Source organism: Eumetopias jubatus, unplaced genomic scaffold (assembly GCF_037043125.1).
Source record: "Eumetopias jubatus isolate StellerSeaLion01/CBP00866 unplaced genomic scaffold, mEumJub1_p1.0 scaffold_14, whole genome shotgun sequence".
In the NCBI taxonomy this organism is placed as follows: domain Eukaryota; kingdom Metazoa; phylum Chordata; class Mammalia; order Carnivora; family Otariidae; genus Eumetopias; species Eumetopias jubatus.
In genome coordinates this window covers 13,570,224-13,592,715 of record NW_028274820.1, presented here as the reverse complement: position 1 = coordinate 13,592,715, position 22,492 = coordinate 13,570,224, and the positions used below count along the sequence as shown (strand labels likewise).

At 34.2% G+C, this 22,492-nt stretch overlaps 1 protein-coding gene across 2 annotated transcripts in view; it reads left to right on the top strand.

Moving 5' to 3' along the window:
- The window catches only part of CDK13 (cyclin dependent kinase 13), a 123,741-nt gene that overhangs the window by 31,504 nt on the left and 69,745 nt on the right, over positions 1-22,492 (top strand). For both annotated transcript variants that reach the window (XM_028108897.2, XM_028108898.2), the window contains exons 3-5: positions 3,047-3,217; positions 4,624-4,763; positions 6,251-6,421. In XM_028108897.2, coding sequence (XP_027964698.1) covers positions 3,047-3,217; positions 4,624-4,763; positions 6,251-6,421 — 482 coding nt within the window. The remainder of the gene's footprint in view (positions 1-3,046; positions 3,218-4,623; positions 4,764-6,250; positions 6,422-22,492) is intronic.

Sequence of the window (22,492 nt, the reverse complement as noted above, 5' to 3'; positions counted from 1 at the left end):
AGTTAAAAAGATAAGTCAAGTCACACAAATTTGTTTTTGGTTATTACATGACGAAGAAAGATGCTGTCCCCCATCACCCTGTGGACTGATAGATCCAGTTGTTTCTAACATCATTTACTGAATAATCCATAATTTGTGGTGCCATATATAAAAATTCTTACAAATACCTGTATTTTTGGACTCTCTCTTCTATTAACATGTTTTATTATTTCTTTGCCAGTACTTTTTTGTTTTAACTTCTTTAGATGCATGGTATATTGGTTCTCAAACTCAGATTTCTGCTATAGGGGTAGGCAGGTAATACAAAAGTTGAAGGGATAGAGTAAATTACTGATTAGTGAATAGCTCTGCTATTCAGTCTCAGCTTCAGTGCTGCTGAAGCCCACATAAATTTGGGCCCCAGTGTTGCTAGAGCTTTTGATTTTTTTTTTTTAGGAAGCCTGAAATCTGAATATTTATGTAAATCTTCTGAATTAAAAATATTGACAATTTAATTCATAGTCTTTTATAAAATGTTGGGTAGACCATAATACATATTCCTTGGCTTCAACCAATCTTGGGCTTCTGGTTTGGGATCTTTTAAAATAGGTTGACCACATGACAAGGCAAATCGCACTTAATTATTCTTTTTCAGAAATTTTTGGGCAGATTTTTGCTTTTATTCTTAGACAGATTTTATAGTCAGTCTGCTTGTCAAGTTATATTAAAATTGTTTGGGACTCAACTGAATGTAGTAGATTTATTTGGAGACTGATAGCTTTACAATATTACAGTTTTCCATACAAAAACATGGTTTCTTTCTGTTCATTCAGATCCAGTTTTATGTTCACCAGTCGTATCTTTTAATTTTCTTCTATTGATCTTGTACATTTCTTGTTAAGGCATTTTATTGTTTTTGTTGCTATAATACATGGGAACTTTTAAAAATACACTTCCTATTTGGTTATTACAAGGAGTCAATTAAAATAATGATGTTTTTAATTATACAGTGTCATTCTTAGAAAGTTAGTACTTCATTTCTCTGAAGTCTGGGAGCCTTGCTGAATTTGGTAGTTCATGTAATACTCTAAGTAAAATTAAGATTTTTACTTTTTTCCTCTAGAAATGTTGATTTGAATATTCAGACAAATGAGAATTTTTGACTAAAACCTTACAAGTAAGAGACTACAGTTTTCTAAGTAAATTATTGGAAATAGGTTCTTTTCAGGCAGTTCAAGTGGTACCTTTTTTAGAAAGAAGGCTTTACTGTCTTTCAATCCTGATTTAGTTACCCTTCAGCTACATTATTCTAGGAACCCCTTCGTATAGTACTTTATCTTGGTGCTTATTTGACTGTGTTCTCCGAAAGACTATCCGTAGCTCCTTTCTGAGAGGAGTTCTGTCTTAATGCATTTGTTGTTATTTTTGCTGTTAAACTCTGGTGCCTTACCTAATACCTAGCACATAGAAGCATAATATCAATGTGTTGAATGGACAAACATTAATACTGAAAAGTGAGCTGTGTGTTACCTTTTTTTTTGAGAGAGTGTGTGAACGTGCCTGTGAGCGTTGGGTGGGGCAGGGCGGGGCAGAGGGAGAGAGAGAATCTTGAGCAAACTACCTGTGTGGAGCCCCCTGTGGGGCTCAATCCCACCACCCTGAGATCATGACCTGAGTCGAAATCAAGAGTCGGTTGCTTAACCCAGTGAGCCACCCAGGCGCTCCCATACCATTACTTTAAAAATAAAACTGCAAACCAGTTCCCTTTTGAGCATGTTTTCTCTGTTAAGGAACTTCTAGGGCACCCGGGTGGCTCAGTCAGTTAAGCCTCTGACTCTTGATTTTGGCTCAGGTCATGATCTCGGGTGGTGGGATCCATTCCTGTGTGGGGTTCCGTGTTCAGTGCGGAGTCTGCTCTGGGTTCTCTCTCTCCCTCTCCCTCTGCCACTCCCCCTGCTCACTCGTTCTCTCTCTCGTGAGTCTGATAAATAAAATCTAAAAAAAAAAAAAACCTTCTAGTGAGTAACACAAGGTTATGAAGAAAAGGCACAATTTTATTATAGTTATTGGTAAATGGTTTTTATCAGATGGTATTAAAACATGCGTTTGTGCAATAATATTAATGTTCAAAATGAATAGAAGTTATAATTAAAATGAAATGATTTACTTTGATAATGTCATTTGTAATTTGTGACCCCCGTGTTGTAGTCTCACTAAACTTTTTCATTGTGGGACTCATAACTGCTATGAAACTGTGTGAAGATTCTTTCAAGAAATATCTTATTATTAAACAGATTTTTAGTAACTGGGAGGTTTAAAATACTCAAATTACCTAGTTAAGATATACTTTATGCATTCAAAAAGGTACAAAACTAACAACTAAAATTTTTACCTGTAATATCAGTAAGCTAGAACCTTAAAAAAATTTAAAAGAATCATTGTTCAATTTAAGAGAATTAACCCTGAAAAGGGGCAAAGCTAAATTAGTTGTTTGTGGTTATTTAAATGGGCAAGATAAATAATAGCATGTAGTGTTATTTCGTAAGAAACCTCTTTATGTCTCTCCAATAGAGTCAAACAAAATGCTCTTGCAAAACTAATGAATTTTCCTGTGAAGCATGACAGGTTAACTTTTTTAGTATTAATTTACAGTTTTATAGTAAGTCCATATCATCTTTAAAGGTATACTATTTTTTTGAACAGTTCTAGATTTGCAGAAACATTATAATGGTACTACAGAAAGTCCCCACATACCCTATATTTAGGTTTCTTCATTATTAACATCTTACATTAGTATGGTACGTTTGTTAACAGTGAACACATATCAATACAGTATTGTAACTAAACTTCACACCTTACTCAGATTTCCTTAGTTTTTATCTAATCCTGTATCATTTTTGCCCCCAAATTTTGTATTTTGCTATTGAATAGAGACATTATTTTAGCTGGAAAGTCAAGAAACTTAGTTTAGTTTTTTGCCATTGCTACTTAAGTGTAAGATGTGGCTGCATTTTTGTTTCACAGATAAATGTTTGGGTTTTATTTGTGTGACTCCTTTCTCTTTTAGCTTACGAGGAAATATTTCAGTAAAAGCGGTTAAAAAAGAAGTAGAGAAGAAACTACGATGTTTACTTGCTGATTTACCACTGCCCCCTGAGCTACCGGGAGGGGATGATCTCTCAAAGAGTCCAGAAGAAAAGAAAACAGCAACACAGTTACATAGTAAAAGGAGGCCTAAGTATGTGCTTGCTTTCTACCTGCTCTTACATTGACCAGAGATGATTCTGGGTCATCATAAAATCATAAAACAAAAAATTAAATTTAAAATAATAAAAAGTGTATTCTTTAAACTTAAAAGTATATGAATAAATTTTAGAGTTTTGAAAAAATTTCGTAATTCCCTGCGTACCTATTTAAAATGACTAATAAAACCAAATTTATTTTTCTCTCACAGTTTGTAATGTATTAATTTCTTGGGTTATTACATATTAAAGATAATTTCTGTAATTAAGATATTTAAGTAACACAAAACACTGAAATTGGAGAAGGTGGAAGTCAGCATTCAGTGAGCCCAAACAAAATTAGTAATGGGCAAGCTGCTATGTTTTCCTTTGCTTTTTAAGATCCATTTGCTCCCATAACTAAGTGTATTTTTCATTCTGCAAGAGGTGGAGTGGAAGAAGGTTTGAAATCTGTATCCTAAATTAGCTTCAAGTAAGTGCCTAGAGATAACTCTTTCCCTTGAAACCTGTTTATCAGTTAAAGAGGGAGAACATTGATTCTTTTTTTATTTCTACTAAACCAAGGGAAAGTGTGAGTAAGACTTTGAGTTAGATCTGATTTTAGAATTGCTGTTCAGGTGCCTAGCATGAGTATGAGGTGATTTTCTAGTATAGAGTAGAAAACTAGAAAACTTTTAAAATCATCTTTCTGAGTATTGTAGCTTTATTCCTCTAGTTGAATTTCTATTACAATACCAGAATATTGAGAAACTATAAAATTACCTATTTTTTTGAAGAATGTCAAATATTTGTCATATATATATATGACACACACACATATATATATGACACACAAGCAGACACACATACACAAGGTGGATTCCTGGAATTGATTATATTAATACTTTTGTACTCTCTTGGACTAAAAATCTTTCTTGTGTTTTCATTTTTAAGGTAATTTCATCTAGCCATAAGTCTAAATTTGTCAATAAGCTTTATAGTTAGATTTTTGGTAATGTTCATTGTCAAACTTGTTTTTCGAAAAATGAGTGACATATATATATATAATGGATGAAAAGGAAATCTTTGTGGAGGTTGGTTAGAGAACTTTAACTCTTTGTATTAGAGTTGGTTTTATCCATTCATTGAAAATTACATTTATTTTTGAAAGTTCTTCATACAAACTTTAATTCTTTTTCTCAGCTTGTTAGAAGAAGAGTTGGTATGGAGAAATGATGCCTTGACTTTCATGATAATTTATAATACCAAATTACAGTGTTACTTGTCTTAGATGATCACAAATATGCAAGGGTGGGGGGGGGAATAAAGGATATAAGATTGGGGGAGGGTTGGATATTAAATATTAAACAGTTTATTGAACTTGCTTGATTGTATATAAAAACTTCAGAACTATATTTGATAGAATATGTGGGCCTCGCTATGGTGAAATCAAAGAAAAAGATATTGACTGGGGAAAACGCTGCGTGGATAAATTTGATATCATCGGAATTATTGGAGAAGGTACCTATGGACAAGTTTACAAGGCCCGGGATAAAGACACTGGTAAGTGTGTCAACTGCTCTGGATCTCTAGATCTATCGGATGTAGTTAATTTGATTTTCTCTTCAAATGTGTAATTTAAGGTGTTTTTTCTTTTTAAGTTAAATTTGAATTTATCATGCTTTTGTTTCATTTTGTTTTTTGTTTTATGTGTGCACTTAACGTAAGATGAATACGTGTAAGTGGGTGTGTAAACATATACTTTTAAAGTTTTTTTTAGTATTTGTGATGTGTAGTATGGTGGGATTTAGGTTTCTTTAATTGTGAATAAATTCTTACATTGTTCGTAATCAGAGGACAGAAGTATCTTGACTGTCTTAGTAGTAAATTTTGTTGTATTAAGCCTTATGTAACACTTTTTCTTTTACCCAAACTATTCTTTTTTCTGTTGAAGGTACCCTTTGTTTGGAGGCTAGATTTAGCAGCTTAATCTTTTAGAACATAATCAGGAACCTGTGAGAAAGTTTTAAAAGTTTTTGCAGCAGAGTTAAAAGTGACTGTGTCAGAGGCTATGTATTTTACCAAATAATGGATAGAGCCAGTGCTTAATCTGTACTTATAATTCCTTGTTAAATTAAACCAGTAGATTAAAATAGAGCTATTTGAAGCCATTTTGTATAAGAAAACTCTGGAGGGCAGTTACAGCATGGAGTAATAATATTTATAATGATGATTCTGCATTATCAAAAATATTAAATTATAACTTTTAAAAGCTGTTTATTAAACAAGGAATCATACTATATTTTAGACTTCCATCAAAAACAATCAAGTAAGTTTTGATAATTAAAAGGATAAACGTTGTTTTTTAGAATATTTGTAAGTACAGAATTCCTTTTTTCTCCAAAGAAGTGGAATGAACAGACCTTTAGAATAGTGAATTTTTTCTTATAATAGGATTTGTGTTTGTGTATTCTATATAATAGTTAGATTTTATCTGATCAGAACTCACTCATATCTGAATTGTGAAGCCATTTAGTGTAGTGGGAAGAGCACATACTTCTGAGATAGCTAAACCAGGTTTTTGAATCCCAGTTTCACTGCTAGGTAACTGGGCACCTTTGGACAAGTTAATATGTCCGAGCTTATTTTCACACCTGCACAGTGTACAGAATTTTCTCATCTGTTCAGAGATTTTATGCATGTATAAGCATATTGGGTAAATTTATCCTCTGCTCCTTCACTTTTTAAAATTGGTAGTGTAATACATCTGCTGTTCATCATCACCTTTTTTTTAACTTAATATATCTTGGAGAGAATAAAATAATAGTACCTATGTGCCTACCCCATCCTTTTTAACAGTTGTATAGTATTCCACAGTTTGGATAAATATCTTATAGTTTTTATTTAACCAGAGACTTAATTTCTTGAACTATAAACATTGTAATTTCCAGAGGTAAAAACAGACATTATAAATTAAAATAAAGTTAAAATTAAGAAAAATGTCATTTGGCATTATCATCTGGTAACTTGATTTTATTTAATTTTTATAGGAGAAATGGTAGCCTTAAAGAAAGTACGTCTAGATAATGAAAAGGAAGGCTTTCCTATTACAGCAATTCGAGAAATTAAGATTCTCCGGCAGCTTACCCATCAGAGTATTATCAATATGAAGGAAATAGTGACTGATAAAGAAGATGCTTTGGATTTTAAGAAGGACAAAGGTATGTATACATATTTACATAGCCAGTTCTGCTCATGCATGATGTTGCTGACTTACAGATTTTGTCATAGGTATTGACCAGAGTAATTACTAGGTACATAAAACTATTCCATTAATGTCATACTCTCATTTTAAATGTAGTTGAGTTGAAGAATTATTTACTTTAGTGATTTTTGAGTCACCTAGTGCACAAAAAAGCATATTTGTCAGTAGTAGTAGTTGTTTTTTGAACATCAGTGCATAATATTTTGTCTTCATTTTTTAGTTATTGAGAAATAGTTTATAGTAGTATAGAAAGTATTTCCCTTGCATTTTTAATATCATGCCTTAACATACAAGGAAACTTTATGGTAGACATTTATATTATTTCTGAAGGTGTGGAGGTGAAACTCTTACCTGAAATTGCCTTTAATAAACTGTAGTGGCATATGCTTGAGATTTAGCAGAAAAGCTAAAAAGAAATCAGAATACTTATTAAAGTAGTTATCATAAGGCATATGGTGGTGAAAGGCTCTACTTCTAGTAGGTTTTGGATCTTCAAAGTAAGATTTTGGAACCAAAGTTGACTCCATTATAATCTGTCATTTTCAAAGAGCAAAATTCTTTTTCAAGTTAAATTAAGATAAGCGAGTAAAATAGGTATGTTCTGATTGAACATGGTACTTAGCCCCCTCTTGTCCCCAGCTACACACACACATGCACACACACACCCTCTTACTCTTCTGAGGAACAGTATAAAAAAAAATGGATGACATAATATACGGTAATTTTGTAGAAAGGAACTTCTTTTGACAGTATTCTGTATGTACTATGAAGATAATTAGAATCATCCTTTTAATTGGGGTTCTTTTCCTTTAGTTTTTGTCCATAATAATGCCCATATTCCTTAGCTTGATTTTTAATCCAGTTTGTACTTTTCACCTTATTTTTTGTTGTTCCTTATTGTGTAGTAGAAAGGTTTGACTTGTGTTGCAGTGTCTGGAATTTGTGACTTTGCTTATGAGCAGTGCAACCTTATTAGCAAGGTCTTCAGCCCTTCTGAGCCTGTGACCTCTTCAGCTATTAAAGGGAAACATTATTTCTCTTATTGTGTAGTAAGGATTAAATTAAGATCTTACACATGAGGGTTGTGTGTAATGTTTTTCATCAACCTCGTTCTATAGTCAAATTAATATATTTGTTCTTCCTCCAACATATCCTGGACCTCCTGCTTCTTTGGTCTTTGGGATCATGTCCTTGCCTATTTCTTTAACCCCATCTCTGCCATTTTCCTGATTGTTCGCCAAGCTTCAGTCATATAGGTGTTTTGAGTTGTCAGATATGCCAATGCACTTCTCTGTCTTAAAAGTCTTGTTACATATGCTGCTTCCCTGGGCTTAAACCTCTCTACCCCCAATACACATGCATGCATGCACACACGCACACACCATTTGAAAGGCTGACTTCTCATCCTCTGGGTCTCAGACTGTATGTTACTTTTTTTATCAGTGAGGCTTAACTGGACCACTTTCTACTCTATGTAAACTAGACACATGCAATTTAAAAGCCTTATTTTTTTCTTCATAACTTTTTCCAGAATAATTATACTGATTTGTTATTTGTTTCTCCACGTGAGGATGGGAATCACAGCTGTTTATTCATTATTATAACCCCTACCTAGCTCAGTGGGTAGGCCATGGAAGGTACTATGAATAACTAATTGCTGGATGAGTTAAATCAGCTCTACTTATTATATCCTGTCCATACTTCAAATAACTTTTTAAAAGACTGTTATCTTTGAACATAAAAGTGTTCCGTTTTCCTTGTGTTATATTTATGGCCGAAATTTATTTTCCTTACTGTATTATAAATTCCCTTGAGTCCTTTGTTTTTTGTTTGTCTCCCCCACAGTGCCTAGCACCATATTTTACAAGTCATAGATTTTCATATATTTCCTTCCTCATCTTTTTCCCCACCATAATCCTGTTTGTAATTATTGGAATCATGATAAATAAGAAAGTGTTTACTGTGTGACAAGTTACATTTAGATGCCAGGTATTAGTTAAATATAGTACAATATGTCAGGGAGTATGGAATTTAAAACATAAAATCCTCTTTCAAAACTATTTATTGAGATATAATTGACTTAACATTATATTAGTTTAACAACATAACGATTTGATATTACATATATTGTGAAATGAGCACCGCAATAAATCCAATTAACGTTCATCAGTACACATAGAATTTTTTTTCTTGTGATGAGTACTTTTAAGATCTCTCTTAGTAACTTTCAGGTATCAGTACAGTATTTTTAACCATATTCACCATACTTTATAATACATCCTCATGACTTACTCATTTTATAATTGGAAACTTACACCTTTTGACCACTTTCATCCATTTTGCCTCTGGTAACCACCAGAGGTGGTAGATACACATCTGTATCTATGAGTTCAGGGTTTTTTTTTTTTTTGTTCTTGTTTTTGTTTTAGATTTTACATATAAGTGAGATCATATGATATTTGTCTTTCTCTATTTGATTTAGTACAGTACCCTCAAGGTCCATTCATCCTGTTGCAAATGGCAAGTGTTCCTTCTTTTTTATGGCTGACTAATATTCCATTGTATATTTTTAATACAATTTTTTTACTCATTCGTCTTTCAACAGACATTTAGGTTGCTTCCATGTCTTGGCTATTGTGAGTAATGCTGCAGTGAACATGGTGGGTGCATTTATCTTTTTGAGTTAGAATTTTATTTCTTTTGGATAAATAACTGGAAGTAGAATTGCTGGATCATATGGTAGTTCTAATTTTTTGAGGAACCTCTATACTGTTTTCCATAATGGCTGCACCAATTTACATTTCTCCCAACAGTGCACGAGGGTACCCTGTTCTCTACATCCTCACCAACACTTGTCATTTCTTGTCTTTTTGATAATAGCCATTCTAATAGGTGTGAGATGATAACACATAATCCTTTTTTAATGAATCTATTAATTTTGATGGGAACCATGATGAGGCAGCCTGGTTTGGTGAAAAGGGAACTAGATTTGAAGTCCTTGGGTTCTAATCTAGCTCTGTGCCATTATACTACTTGTGATTGCTATCCTGGAGCAGAAAGACAGTATGGGAACTTTGATTTAATAGTTCATATTAAAATTCATGAAACTAGGGGCGTGTGGGTGGTCAGTCGTTAAGTGTCTGCCTTCGGCTCAGGTCATGGTCCCAGGGTCCTGGGATTGAGCCCCACATCAGGCTCCCTGCTCGGCGGGAAGCCTGCTTCTCCCTCCCCCACTCCCCTTGCTTGTATTCCCTCTCTTGCTGTGTCTCTCTCTGTCAAATAAATAAAATCTTTATAAAAAATAAAATAAAATTCATGAAACTAAAAAAAAGTAAAACCAAATACTTAAAACAGTTTAAATATGAAAATTATAAACAACACACATATCAAGTAAAATTGCTAATATAAAAATATAAACATTTGCATTATTATAACAAGTCTTTGGCTATATAAGAGTAACGCCATAAAGAATTTTTAAAAACTTGGCTCTACTTAAAAATGAAAAAAAATTAATTACAAAAAATTGAAAATAAAATACTATTTTGTTTTAAAAAAGAAATCATCCTTAAGAAAACAGGGTTAAGTAGTATCAATAAGTCAAAGGTGGATTTTTATGCAAAATCTTAGAGATGCTAAACCAGCTTTTTCTGAAATAATCTGGGGGAATGGAGGAAGGCTAAACTAATTCTCAATCTTTTCCTAATATTCTTTATCTTCAGACAGTCCCATCTTTTTAATAACTGAGGGGATCTTTGAACCTTTTTGTCTGTTTTTCAATCTTTTTATTGTTAGCAAGGGAGAGCTATTGTTTCAAAGGAAACAATTCCTGTACTAGATTTTTAGTTGATCTTCCAGTATGGAAAGAGAGTGGGATGCAATTGTATTAATTTTAGTACTCTAGTGTTCATATTTCACTGTTCATCAAATATTTGAACTAGAGTGTGAATTATTTTGCTGTAGAAGCTTTGCTTTTATTATTTTCTTGCTCCCCCTGAGGATTATGAATTTATAGAAGATACTTTCTGAATGAATGTAATCATACTCAGTTAAAGAATTTAAAGGAATTTGGGGTGCCTGAGTGGCTCAGTCAGTTGAGCATCCAACTCTTGATTTCCACTCAGGTCATCATGGTCTCGAGATAGTGAGATCAAGCCCCATGTCGGCATCCACGCTCAGTGGGGAGTCTGTTTGAGATTCTCTCTCTCCCTCTGCTCATGCTCACATGCTTGCTCACTCTCTCAAATAAATAAATAAGTCTTAAAAAAAAAATTTAAAGCAGTTTATAGTTCTCTGGGTAGAGAAGACTTTGCTTTGCAACTATGTGGAGTATAAAATAAATCTGTAGTCATTGATCTCCATCTCAAGATGTAAATATTTCGTATTCAGACTTAAAAAAAACCCAAACAAATACTGGTATCATTCCAACAAAATAGTATTTTGATACTTATATAATTAACATGATATCCTGGACAGCCAAAAGCCAGGGTTATAATTGCTATGTTCAAATTAAGTTAAGCTATAATGCTTTCAATATTAGTATTTGTTTGAAGAGGGAATTTTAATTTGGAATTTTCCTAAAAAATCCGGAAAAACATATTCTATAGTAAATGGCTGTGGCAAAGTGTCAGTATATGGTGAGGGGAAAAGTCTCAATGTCACTCTTCTGTAATCTGTGATTCCCACATAGTGCTCCCCTGCACTTTCATTGCATGTTATAGACAGTTCTGTTAGACAGTGGAGCCAGATTTCCTTCCATTCTAATGTCTTTGTACATAAAACTCCTATTCACATCTGACTATTCCCTTAAATAATATAAGTAGGAATACTAGGTCAAATGATTTGAACTTTGAAATTTCATGACACATATCACCAAGTTGTTTTACAGAAAGGTTCCAATTTATAAGGCAGGAATAGAACAAACTAGGAATAGAAGGGAACTGTTTCAACCTGATAAAGGGCATCTATGAAAAACGAGGATGTCTGCTCTCACCATTTCTGTTCAACATTGCCAGGGCAATTAGGCAAGAAAATTAAATAAAAGATAATCAGATTGGAGAGGAAGAAGTAACTAATGTGTGTGTGGTGCACATGTCTGTGTATATACACACCTTTATAGAGAATTCTGTAGAATCCACTAAGAAACTCTTAGAATTAATAAATGAGTTCATCAGAGTGGAAGAATACAAGATCAGTACCCAAAAATCTGTTGTAGTTTTGTACACTAACAATGAAGAGTCCAAAGTGAAACTAAGAAAACAGTTTAATGTCTAATAGCCTTAAAAGGAATAAAATATCTAGGAATAAATCAACAAAAAAGGTAAAGTCTTACACCTTGAAAACTACAAAACATCGCTGAAAAAAATTAAAGAAGACCTACATAAGTGGAAAGACATTCCCTGTTCATGGATCCGAGAAACTTAATATTACTGAGATAGAAAATTGATCTGTATCTTCATTTGTTTCTATCAAAATCCCAGCTGGCTTCTTTTCAGAAACTGACAAGCTGATTTCAAAATATATATGGAAATGCAATAGAGTTAAAACAGTCAAAAAATACCTTTAAACAGAAGAACTCATATTTCCTGATTTCAGATCTTAACCATAGAACTAGAGTGATCAAGACTGTATAGTAATGGCTTTAAGGTAAACGTAAGACCAGTAGAATAGAATTGGAAGTCTAGAAATAAAACAGTAACATTTTTGGTGGTCAGTTGATTTTCAATAAAGATAGCAAGACAATTTATGTAAAGAATAGTGTTTTCAGTAATCAGTGCTGGCTCAGGTGGATCTCCATATGCAAAAGAATGAAATTGGGCCTCTTCGTCACCTCATACACATTAATGAACTCAGAATAGATCAGTGACTTAAATATAAGAGCTAAAACCTCGAAACTCTTAGAAGAAAATATAGGAGCAAATCTTCATGACCTTAGATTAGCTAAAGCCTTCTTAAGACACCAAAAGCAGAAGCAATAAAGGAAAAAGTAGATACATTGAACTTCATCAAAATTAGAAACTTTTGTGCTCTAGTGGATATTACTGAAGAAGTGAAAAGACAATTCACAGAATGGGAGAAAATATTTGTAAAGCATCTATCTGATAAGGAATTTATATCTAGAATATATAAAGAATTCTTACAACCAAATAAAAAGACAACCATTTAAAAAGTGTACAAAGGGGGTGCCTGAGTGGCTTAGTCGTTAAGTGTCTGCCTTTGGCTCAGGTCATGATCCCAGGGTCCTGGGATCAAGCCCTGCGTTGGACTCCCTGCTCAGCGGGAAGCCTGCTTCTCCCTCTCCCACTCCCCCTGCTTGTGTTCCTGCTCTTCCTGTCTCTCTTTGTCAAATAAATAAATAAAATCTTTAAAAATAAAAAGTGTACAAAGGATCTGAATCTGAGGATAAGCAAATGACTAATAAGCAACTGAAAAGATGTTCAATATCATAGCTATCAAAGAAATGCAAATCAAAATTACAGTGAGATTCCACTTCATATGCACTATAGGATGGCCATAAGAAAAAGGGTAGATTAAGTGTTGGGAAAGATGAGATTGAAAGATTCAAACATTGGTTGAAAAATGGTATAAACATCTTGGAAGACAATCTGGCATTTTTTTCCAAAATAGTAAACATAGAGTTATCATGAGATCTAGAACTTCTACTTTTTGGGGTATATCCAAGAGAAAGAAAAACATATGTCCACACAGAAACTTGTATACTAATGTTCATGGCAGGATAATTCCCGATAGCCATAAAACACAGACAACTCAAATGTCTATCAATTGATGAATGAATAAAATCTGGTATATCCATACAGTGCAGTATTATTATGCCATAAAAGGGAATGAAGAACTTATATCAACAAATTTGATAACCTGGATGAAATGGAAAAATTCATGGAAATGTACAATCTACCAAGAATTATGAAGAAATAGAAAATCTGAACAGTCCTATAAGTGTAAGGGAATGAATCTGTAACAAAAACTTTCAACAGTCGCACCTAAAAAGCCCAGGACCAGATGCTTTCACAGATGAATTCTACCAGTCATTTAAAGAAGAATTAACACCAATTCTCTCCAGACTCTTCCAAAAAATTGAGCATGAAGAAACACTTCCAGACTCATTCTCTAAGGCCAGGATTACCCTGACACCAAACCCAGGCCAAGACATGACAAGAAAAGAAAACTGTAGACCAATTATTTCTGATGAATACGCAGAAATCCTCAGAAAACAGTAGCAAACTTGATTCGGCAGCATATTTAGAGGATTATACACTATGACCAACTGAGATTTATTCCTGAATGCAAAGATAGTTCAGCATATGAAAATCAGTCAGTGTAGCACATTATATTAACAGAATGAAGGAAAAAATTCACACAGTCATCTCAGTAGATACAGAAAAAGCATTTGACAGAGTTCAGTACTCTTTAATCATAACGACACTCAACAAACTAGGGATAGAAGGAAACTGTGTCAACATATTAAAGGCCCATATATGAAAAGTCCACAGTTAGTATAATACTCACAGGTGAAAGATGGAAAGCTTTTCTTCTAAACCAGGGAGAAAACAAGGATATTCACTTTTGTCACTTTTATTCAGCGTAGTGCTGGAAGTCCTAATCATACCAATTAAGCAAAAAAAAAAAAGACAAAACAGGAAGGGAAGAAATAAAATCATCTTCGTTCATAGACAATACGGTCTTATATGTAGAAAGCCCTAAAGATTCTACCAAGCCAAATGTTAGAATTAATAAGTGAATTCAGCAAATAGAAGGGTACAAAATCAATGTGCAAAAACCATGAGTTGCTGTATTCTAACAGCAAAAAATCTGAAAAGGACATTAAGAAAACAATTTCATTTACAGTAACATCAAAAAGAATAAAATATTTAGGAATAAATTAACCAAGGAGATGAAGGACTTGTAAATTGAAAATTACAAAACATTGCTTAAAAGAGGTTAAAGACACCATAAATTAAAGACATCAGTGTTCTTGGATTAGAAGACTTAATATTGTTAAGATGTCAATACTACCCAAAGTAATCTGAAGATTTAATGCAATTCTAATGAAAATCCCAACAATGGTTGTGGCAGAAATGGAAAAATTCACCCTGAAATTTATATGGAATTTCAAAGGACCCCCAAATAACCAAAGCAATCTTGGAAAAGAACAAATTGGAGATCTCAGACTTCCTGATTTCAAAACTTACTACATAGCTACAGTTATCAGATTGTAGTAGTGGCACAAAGACAGACATACACACCAGTGAAACAATTGAGAGCTCAGAAATAAACCCTGGCATATATGGTCAAATGATTTTTGACAAGGGTGCTAAAATGGGGAAAGGCAGTTTTCTCAACAAATGGTGTTGGGGAAACTGGATATCCATATGTGAAACAATGAAGTTGGACTCTTACCTAACACCATATTAAAAAAACAAAAAGCAACAAACCTCAAAATGGATCAAAGACCTAAATATATGAGCTAAAACTAGAATAGTCTTACAAGAAAACATAGGGGGTAACTTCACTACATTGGGTTTGGCAGCCATTTCTTGGGTACGACATCAAAATCACAGGCAAAAAACCCAAACTAAAAAAAAAAAAAAAATTGGATTACATCAAAATTAAAAAAAAAAAAAACAACTTTAAACTCTACACCAAACATAACGTGAGGCTCAAACTCATGACCCTGAGATCAAGAGTCACATGCTCTACCAACTAAGCCAGCCAGGCGCCCCCAAAATTAAAATTTTTTATGCATCAAAAGGATTTAAAAGAGTAAAAAAGCAACTCATGAGATAAAAGATTTGCTGATCACATATCTGATAAGCTTTCATAATCAGTCTAAGAACTACAACTCAACAAAAATAAAAGGGCAAAGGACTTGAATGGATTTTAAGCATATGAAAAGACATTCAGCATCACCATTAGGGAAATGCAAATTAAAACGACAGTTACACTTCAGACCCATTAAAATGGCTATTATCAAAAGAACAAAAATAAAATCAACAGAAAATAACAAGTGATGTCAAATATGTGGAGAAATTGGAGCCCTTGTTCTTTGCCAATGGGAATGAATAATGATAAAATTGCTGTGGAAAATGATACAATGGTTCCTCCAAAAAGTTACAAGTAGAATTCCCATATGATCCAACATTTCCACTTCTGCTTATATACTCAGAAGAACTGAAAGCAGCATCTTGAAGAGAGATTTGCACCTATGGTCATAGCATTATTCGCAGTAGCCAAAAGGTGGAAGCAAGCCATATGTCCTCGGATGGATGAATTGATAAGCAAAATGTGGTATATACATACAATGAAGTATTATTCAGCCTTAAGAGGGAAGGGAATTCTGACACAACTACAACATGGATGGACCTTGAGGACATTATGCTAAGTAAAATAAGCCAGTCATGAAAGGAGAAATACTGGGTGATTTTACTTATGGGAAGTACCTGAGGTTAGTCAAATTCACAGAGACAGAAAGTAGAATGGTGGTTACCAGGGAGTAGAGGTGGGGGTGCAGAATGGGCAGTTATTGTTTAATAGGTACAGAATTTCAGTTTTGCAAGATGAAAAGAATTCTGGAAATGGATGGTGGTGATTGGTTGCACAACAGTGTGAATGAACTTAATGCCACTGAACTGTACACTTAAAAATAGTTACCATGGTTGATATTTATATATTTTACCACAATTTTTCAGAGTTAAAAGAAAAAAAGAAATGAAGAACTGATATGTTATAACATGGATGAACCTTAAAAACAATATGCCCAGTGAAAGAAGCTAGTTTTTTTAAAAAAAGACTATTGTATTATTCCATTTATATAAAATGTCCAGAATAGGCAAATCTGTAGGAAAAAAGAGTGGTGGTTGCCAGAGACTTGGGGAGGGGCTGAAAAAGGGAAGACTGCTAATGAGTATGAGGTTCTTTTTGAGGTGATTCATTGAGAAGGTTGCACAAGTCTGTGAATATATTAAAACCAATTGAATTGTATACTTAAAATGGGTGAATGTATGGTATGTGAATTAGATCTCAATAAAGATGTTATTTAAGACAAAAGCTCAAAGAGCTCCCCCAAATTCTTTTTGATGAAAATACTGTGTAAATTGAGAGGCATAAGTGTGGTGGATAGGGTGGGTCATTATAGAAGATGAGGCTGGGAAGGTAGTTTAGGATGAAAAACGGTGCTTGACCTTAAATACAGTGCCAAGGCACAAATATTTTTTTACTTTTTTCAGAAAAAATAGTATGGAGCAATGATTTTGTTAGATCTTTGACAATTTGGATAGGTGAAAAATGGTATCCTGTCTTTTTAATAATTTTTTTATTACTGTAGAGATTGGAGAGCTTCCTGTGCTTACCAGCCACTTATATTTCTTTATCCGTATATTGCCTATTTTTAAGTCCTTTGCCCATTTTTTTAAGTGAGTGAATTTCTAGTGTTAGTGTTTTTCTTAATTGATTTTGAATATAGTTGTAACATAGTAAGAATGTTTGTCTTTGGAGTGATTTATATAAAAACTATCCAGGCATCTTGTTTCCTTGCTCTTCTGTTTCTTATGTTAGTGCTCAGTAAATGTTTGAGTTGAATTGAGGAGGAAAATATTTATAAAACAGATTATAGTCTGTTGCAGAATAACCAAATGAACCTTTCATGATTGTAAATGTTGCATAATCAGTTAATAGATATGGAAAGTATTTAATGAAATATAGCATGTAATGTAAAATCTTAATTAGGAATGATTCTCTTCTCTGGATCACAAGAAAATACAGAGTTAGCATCTTGTGTTGAAATTTACGGTTTACTTTCATTTCTTTGTTGTTGTTTTTTTTATAATTAAGTAAGCTCTACGTCCAAGGTGGGGCTTGAACTCACAACCCCGAGATCAGGAGTTGTGAACCTACTGACTGAGCCAGTCAAGCACCCCTGAAGTTTAGAGTTTAAAGAACATAGAGAAATGAGAATGTGTAGGTGCCCATCAGGAAATGATTTATGGCAAAAGGATTGTGGAGTTTAAGGGACAAGGAATCTGTGGGAACGTTGGGAAGGAGTAGATGGGCGTGGAAAGTGGGGAGTGCCTTTCTCTTGGCAATATTTCCTGAACAAGAAGTATGTTCTTTTAGGGCAGATGTTATAAAGTAATAGTAATGAGAAATATATGTAATGGTTAAGAGTATACTTTGAATCCACGCTTCTTCCATCATTGTGTACTTTTTGGTTTCCTCATCCAGAAAATGGAGTAATAATGCCTAATTCATAGGTGTGTTGCATTATATGAAATAATGCATGTGAAGCACTTAAGAGTATTGCAAACAGTAAGCACACAGTCAAGTTTGCATTTATTATAATTTGGTACTCTATTGATTGTGAGGGCAGAAATAGATCAGTAATACAATAATTGTTTATGATTGAGCGGAGAAGATGGAGGTTTGGGAGAACTAAATATTTTCGTTTTAGTCCTCTAGTGAAATTTTACTATGTGGAGAGCAGACCCAGAAATTAAGAAAAAGAAACTTTTTTTCTGGAATCTTAGAAGTAAGTTTCTAATTATTAATAGTAAAAGTTGTCAAGAAGAGTGAAAAACTTGTCACATATGACTAGCTCTAATTGACTAGTTAACCTACCAGAAGTTAAAAAGTGAGCTCCTTGGTTGGATCAAACCCAGACCTAGATAGAAAAGGAAGTCTTAAGAATGAAACTCAGCAACAGGGCATGTAAGACAGATGCCAATTGCAGAGGCAGAGGCCGTGGTATCAGTTTGAAATGGAGAGAAGAGGGGGAAGTGAAGAAGCAGGTAATCCGACATTGAGAATACTGTGGCCATTAATAAAGAGAAAGAATTTTGCACTTGAATTCCTCAGTGGGGGTGGTGAGGGGTGGAAGTGGCAGAGCACTATTTAGGGCATCATCATCATTAGAGCAGTAAACCAAAAGGCTCAAGATTTTTCATGTTTTTGCCATTTCTTCTGTGAATTGCCTGTTTCTTTGGCATTTGCTTACTAACTGGAAAGATTTATGGAAATACAAATGTTTTATGTGTTTCACATATAGATAATTTTTCCCATTTCCACTGTTTGCCCTTAACTTTGTTTTTCTGTATTCTTTGTTATTCTGAAACTTGTATTGGTCCCATCTGTCAGTTTGGGGGATTTTTTTGAGGGAAGGTGAGCTGTCTTATGCTTAGGAAGGCTCAACCCTTCTGGAAAATTGTAAGAATGTATTTTAGTTTTTTTAATTGATTAATTTTCAGGTATTAAAACAATTTTATTTCTAAATTTTTAAAGTTTTAAATTACAATTAGTTAACATACAGTACAATACTAGTTTCAAGTGTACAATATAGTGATACTTTACTTCCCTGTAGTACCTATTCCACATCACAACAAGTGAGCTCCTTAATTCCCAACACCTATTTCCCCCATTCCCCACCCCCTCCCCTCTGGTAACCATCAGTTCTCTGTTAGAGTCTTTTTGGTTTGCCTCTCTCTGTGTCTCTTTTTTTTTTTTTTTTCCTTGCTTAGTTGTTTCGTTTCTTAAATTCCACATATGAGTGAAATCATATGGTGTTTGTCTTTCTCTGACGTATTTCCCTTAGCATAATACTCTTTAGCTCCATCTGTGTTGTTGCAAATGGCAAGATTTCATTCCTTTTTATGGCTGAGTATTATTACACACACACACACACACACATCTTTATTCATCTGTTGATGGACACTTGGGCTGTTCCCATAATTTGGCTCTTGTAGATAATGCTGCTATAAACATCAGGGTGCATGTATCCCTTTGAATTAGCATTTTTGTCTTCGTGTAAAAACCTAGTAGTGCAATTGCTGGGTTGTAGGGTAGTTCTATTTTCTGATTTTTAAAAAATTTATATTGTAGTTTTTGAAAATATTTAGATAGCTGAGTCTTTTTTATGCTATTCTGTCATGTCTATCCTATATAAAATTTGTACATGTTCTGGGCTCTCTCTGCAGATCCTTTTACCTGTCCTGCTAGCATACATTGTTGTAATAATTGCAGCCTTATATTACATTTTAATCTCTGTTAGAGAAAGGCTTCCTCCCCAATGCCACTTAAAAGATCTTGCTTATTTTTATGCATTTAGGTATGAAGTGTGAAAACTTAACAGTGGAGATTTGACTGGAATTATGTTGAGGTTTATTTGGGGAAGGACAAGGATTTTTTAAAAAAATTGTCAGTATATGAAATCAGATAAATTCATGTAATGCTTGAGAGTGAAAATTGGTAGAATTTTCATAGAGTAAGGGCATGGTATGGTGCCTGGCACATATTAAATGTTGTATAAGTATTTAATGTCGATATTATAATTATTTCTTGAAATGTGTCCTTTACCTTAGCAATTCCATTATTAGAAACATAGAAGGAAGTAATCATGACTTTATATAAATATAGCTATGAGAATGTTCTTCATAGTATTGCTTATAATACTAAAACGTTAGAAATAATTTAAATATCTAACAACAGGATTATTGAACAGAACTATGGCATATTATTATGGTGGAGTATTGTTTAGCCATTAAAATTGTGTAAAAGTTCAATGATAAGGAAAATTGTTCACTCTATATATTATGAACTGGAAAAAGTTTACAAAGGAATATATAAAGTTTAATCCATTTTTTGTATTAAAAGTATACTCCAGGAGCACAAGGAAACCTTTTGAAGGTGATGGGTATCTTAGTTGTAGCCACAGTCTCACAGGTGTACACCTATATGAAAACTATTTAAATTGTACCTCCTAATTTATTATTGTCAATTAACACATTGAAACTAAAAAATTTTTGTTCTGTTAAAATGTAATAAGCTCAAGGAAAACTATTGAGTTTATTACTTCAGAAAAAAAACCAACAGAAAATATGCATATGTAGATTTATTTTAAGAAATTGGGTCATACAATTGTTGAGGCTCGCAAGTCTGAAATTTGTAAGAGCGGCTAGTAAGCTGGAAATTCTGGCAGGAGTGTGTGTTGCAGTCTTGAGTTCAAAGGCATTCTGGAGGCAGAATTTCTTCTTTAAAGGACCTCAGTCTTTTCTCTTGAGGTCGTCAGCAGATTGGATAAAGCCTACCCACATTATTGAAGGTAATCTGTCCTCAGAGTCTACTCCTTTGAGTGTTAATCACATTTAAAAATACCTTCACACTGGTCAGTATAGCCTAGTCAAGGTAACACATCAAATTAACCATCACACTGTATCAGAGCGATTTCAGCAGAGTAACAGAAATTTCAGTTGACATGGTATGGTTTAAATCATATGCGAATGTATTAACTTGCATAAGTAGTGGTCCAGAGATAGGGCAGGCTTTAGGGTTAGTTGGTTCAGTGGCTTAGGGTTGTCATCAAAGGCTCAAGTTATACCATCTTTAGTGTGTTTCATTCTCACTGTAAGAATAGCTGGAAGAAGCAGTTTTTCCTATCTGGTGAGGGGGGAGCCTGGCTTCCCATGGCTTTCTAAAGTCCATGAAGGCTTCTCTTTTAGGGGCCTTCCTCAGCACCTGCAGTAGGCCCAAATCTGCTGTGCCTGCACATCTGTGAACCAGTCGCCAGCAGGAAGGTTATTAAGAACCTACTTAGGGGGCACCTGGGTGGCTCAGTCAGTTAAGCGCCTGCCTTTGGCTCACGTCATGATCCTGGGATCCTGGGATCGAGCCCTGCTTTGAGCCTGAGTTGGGCTCCCTGCTCATGCAGGGAGCTTGCTTCTCCCTCTCCTTCTGTCCCTCCCCCCATGTAGTCTCTCTCTCTCTCTTTCTCTCTCTCTCAAATAAATAAATATCTTTAAAAAAATCTACTTACCAGGGGCGCCTGGGTGGCTCAGTTGGTTAAGCAACTGCCTTCAGCTCAGGTCATGATCCCGGAGTTCCGGGATCGAATCCCGCATCGGGCTCCCTGCTCAGCGGGGAGCCTGCTTCTACCCTTCCCCCCTCTCATGTACTCTCTCTCTCTCATTCTCGCTCTCTCAAATAAATAAATAAATCTTTAAAAAATAATAAATAACTTACATTTAAAAAACCATAAAATGTACTAGAATTAGAATATGATTAAAAGAAAAACTAAAAAAAGTACCACTGTTCAGTACTCAGGACTTTGTTAGGAGGGAGGGAGATAGCTGAGTCAGACAGAAGCTGATTCTTGGCTTTACATGAAATCTGAAGACACTGCAGTATTACAGAAGAAGATTGAGAAATACCTACTCTGCCGTGCAAGTAAAAGTCACTCAAACTTTCTTCTGTTCAAGTTAGTCTGTGTCTCTAGGACAGGTGGGAATTGGCAGCCAAAATGCTGAGTCAAAAAGTTAATGGAATTACTGATTATTTTTAATTTAGGATATGGAGAGTTGCACTGATATCTTCTTTTAATGTTCTAACTTCAGTGTTTTATTTTAGTGAATGTAGTGATTATTTCCTAACTGGTACTCCTATCACTGGGCTTGTTCATTAGGGTTTATTTTCATTTCACTCTTGGGTTTTCAGGTACCAGACTTTTAATTTGGGGATTTGGGGTCATTTTTGTGTATCATGGGATTTTTCCAACAAATGTTGTTAAATCATAAGATTTGTCCATTATTACAGATATTTGGGGTAACAGGAATTGAATGAGTTTTGCACTTCTCGACAGCTTTTTTGTTATTTGTTTCTGGGTGTAAATGAGTTTTCTGAAAGTGAATTGGAATTTTACATTATGTTCTAAATTTAATATAGCCAATAAACTTTTAAATTCCGCAAGTTCAGATTCTTTTATCACCTCATGTTATTTCTGCAGCAGCCACTTTGCCAACCTGGCTTCCCTTCACTGATAATGTCTCTACACTTTTACTCTTTATTTTAAAGATGTTCCCTTTCCCCCAGCATATTCAGTTGCATAAGAAAGCCTGGACTGGCATGCTATCCCTAAAATGCTATGTGATTATATCTGTCCCAGAATGTAATTGAGGTTGCACAGACTTCTCACTGTCCATCCAACTCTTAACATCAGAAGCTGCATTAAATGATGGCAGTTTAATGGAGC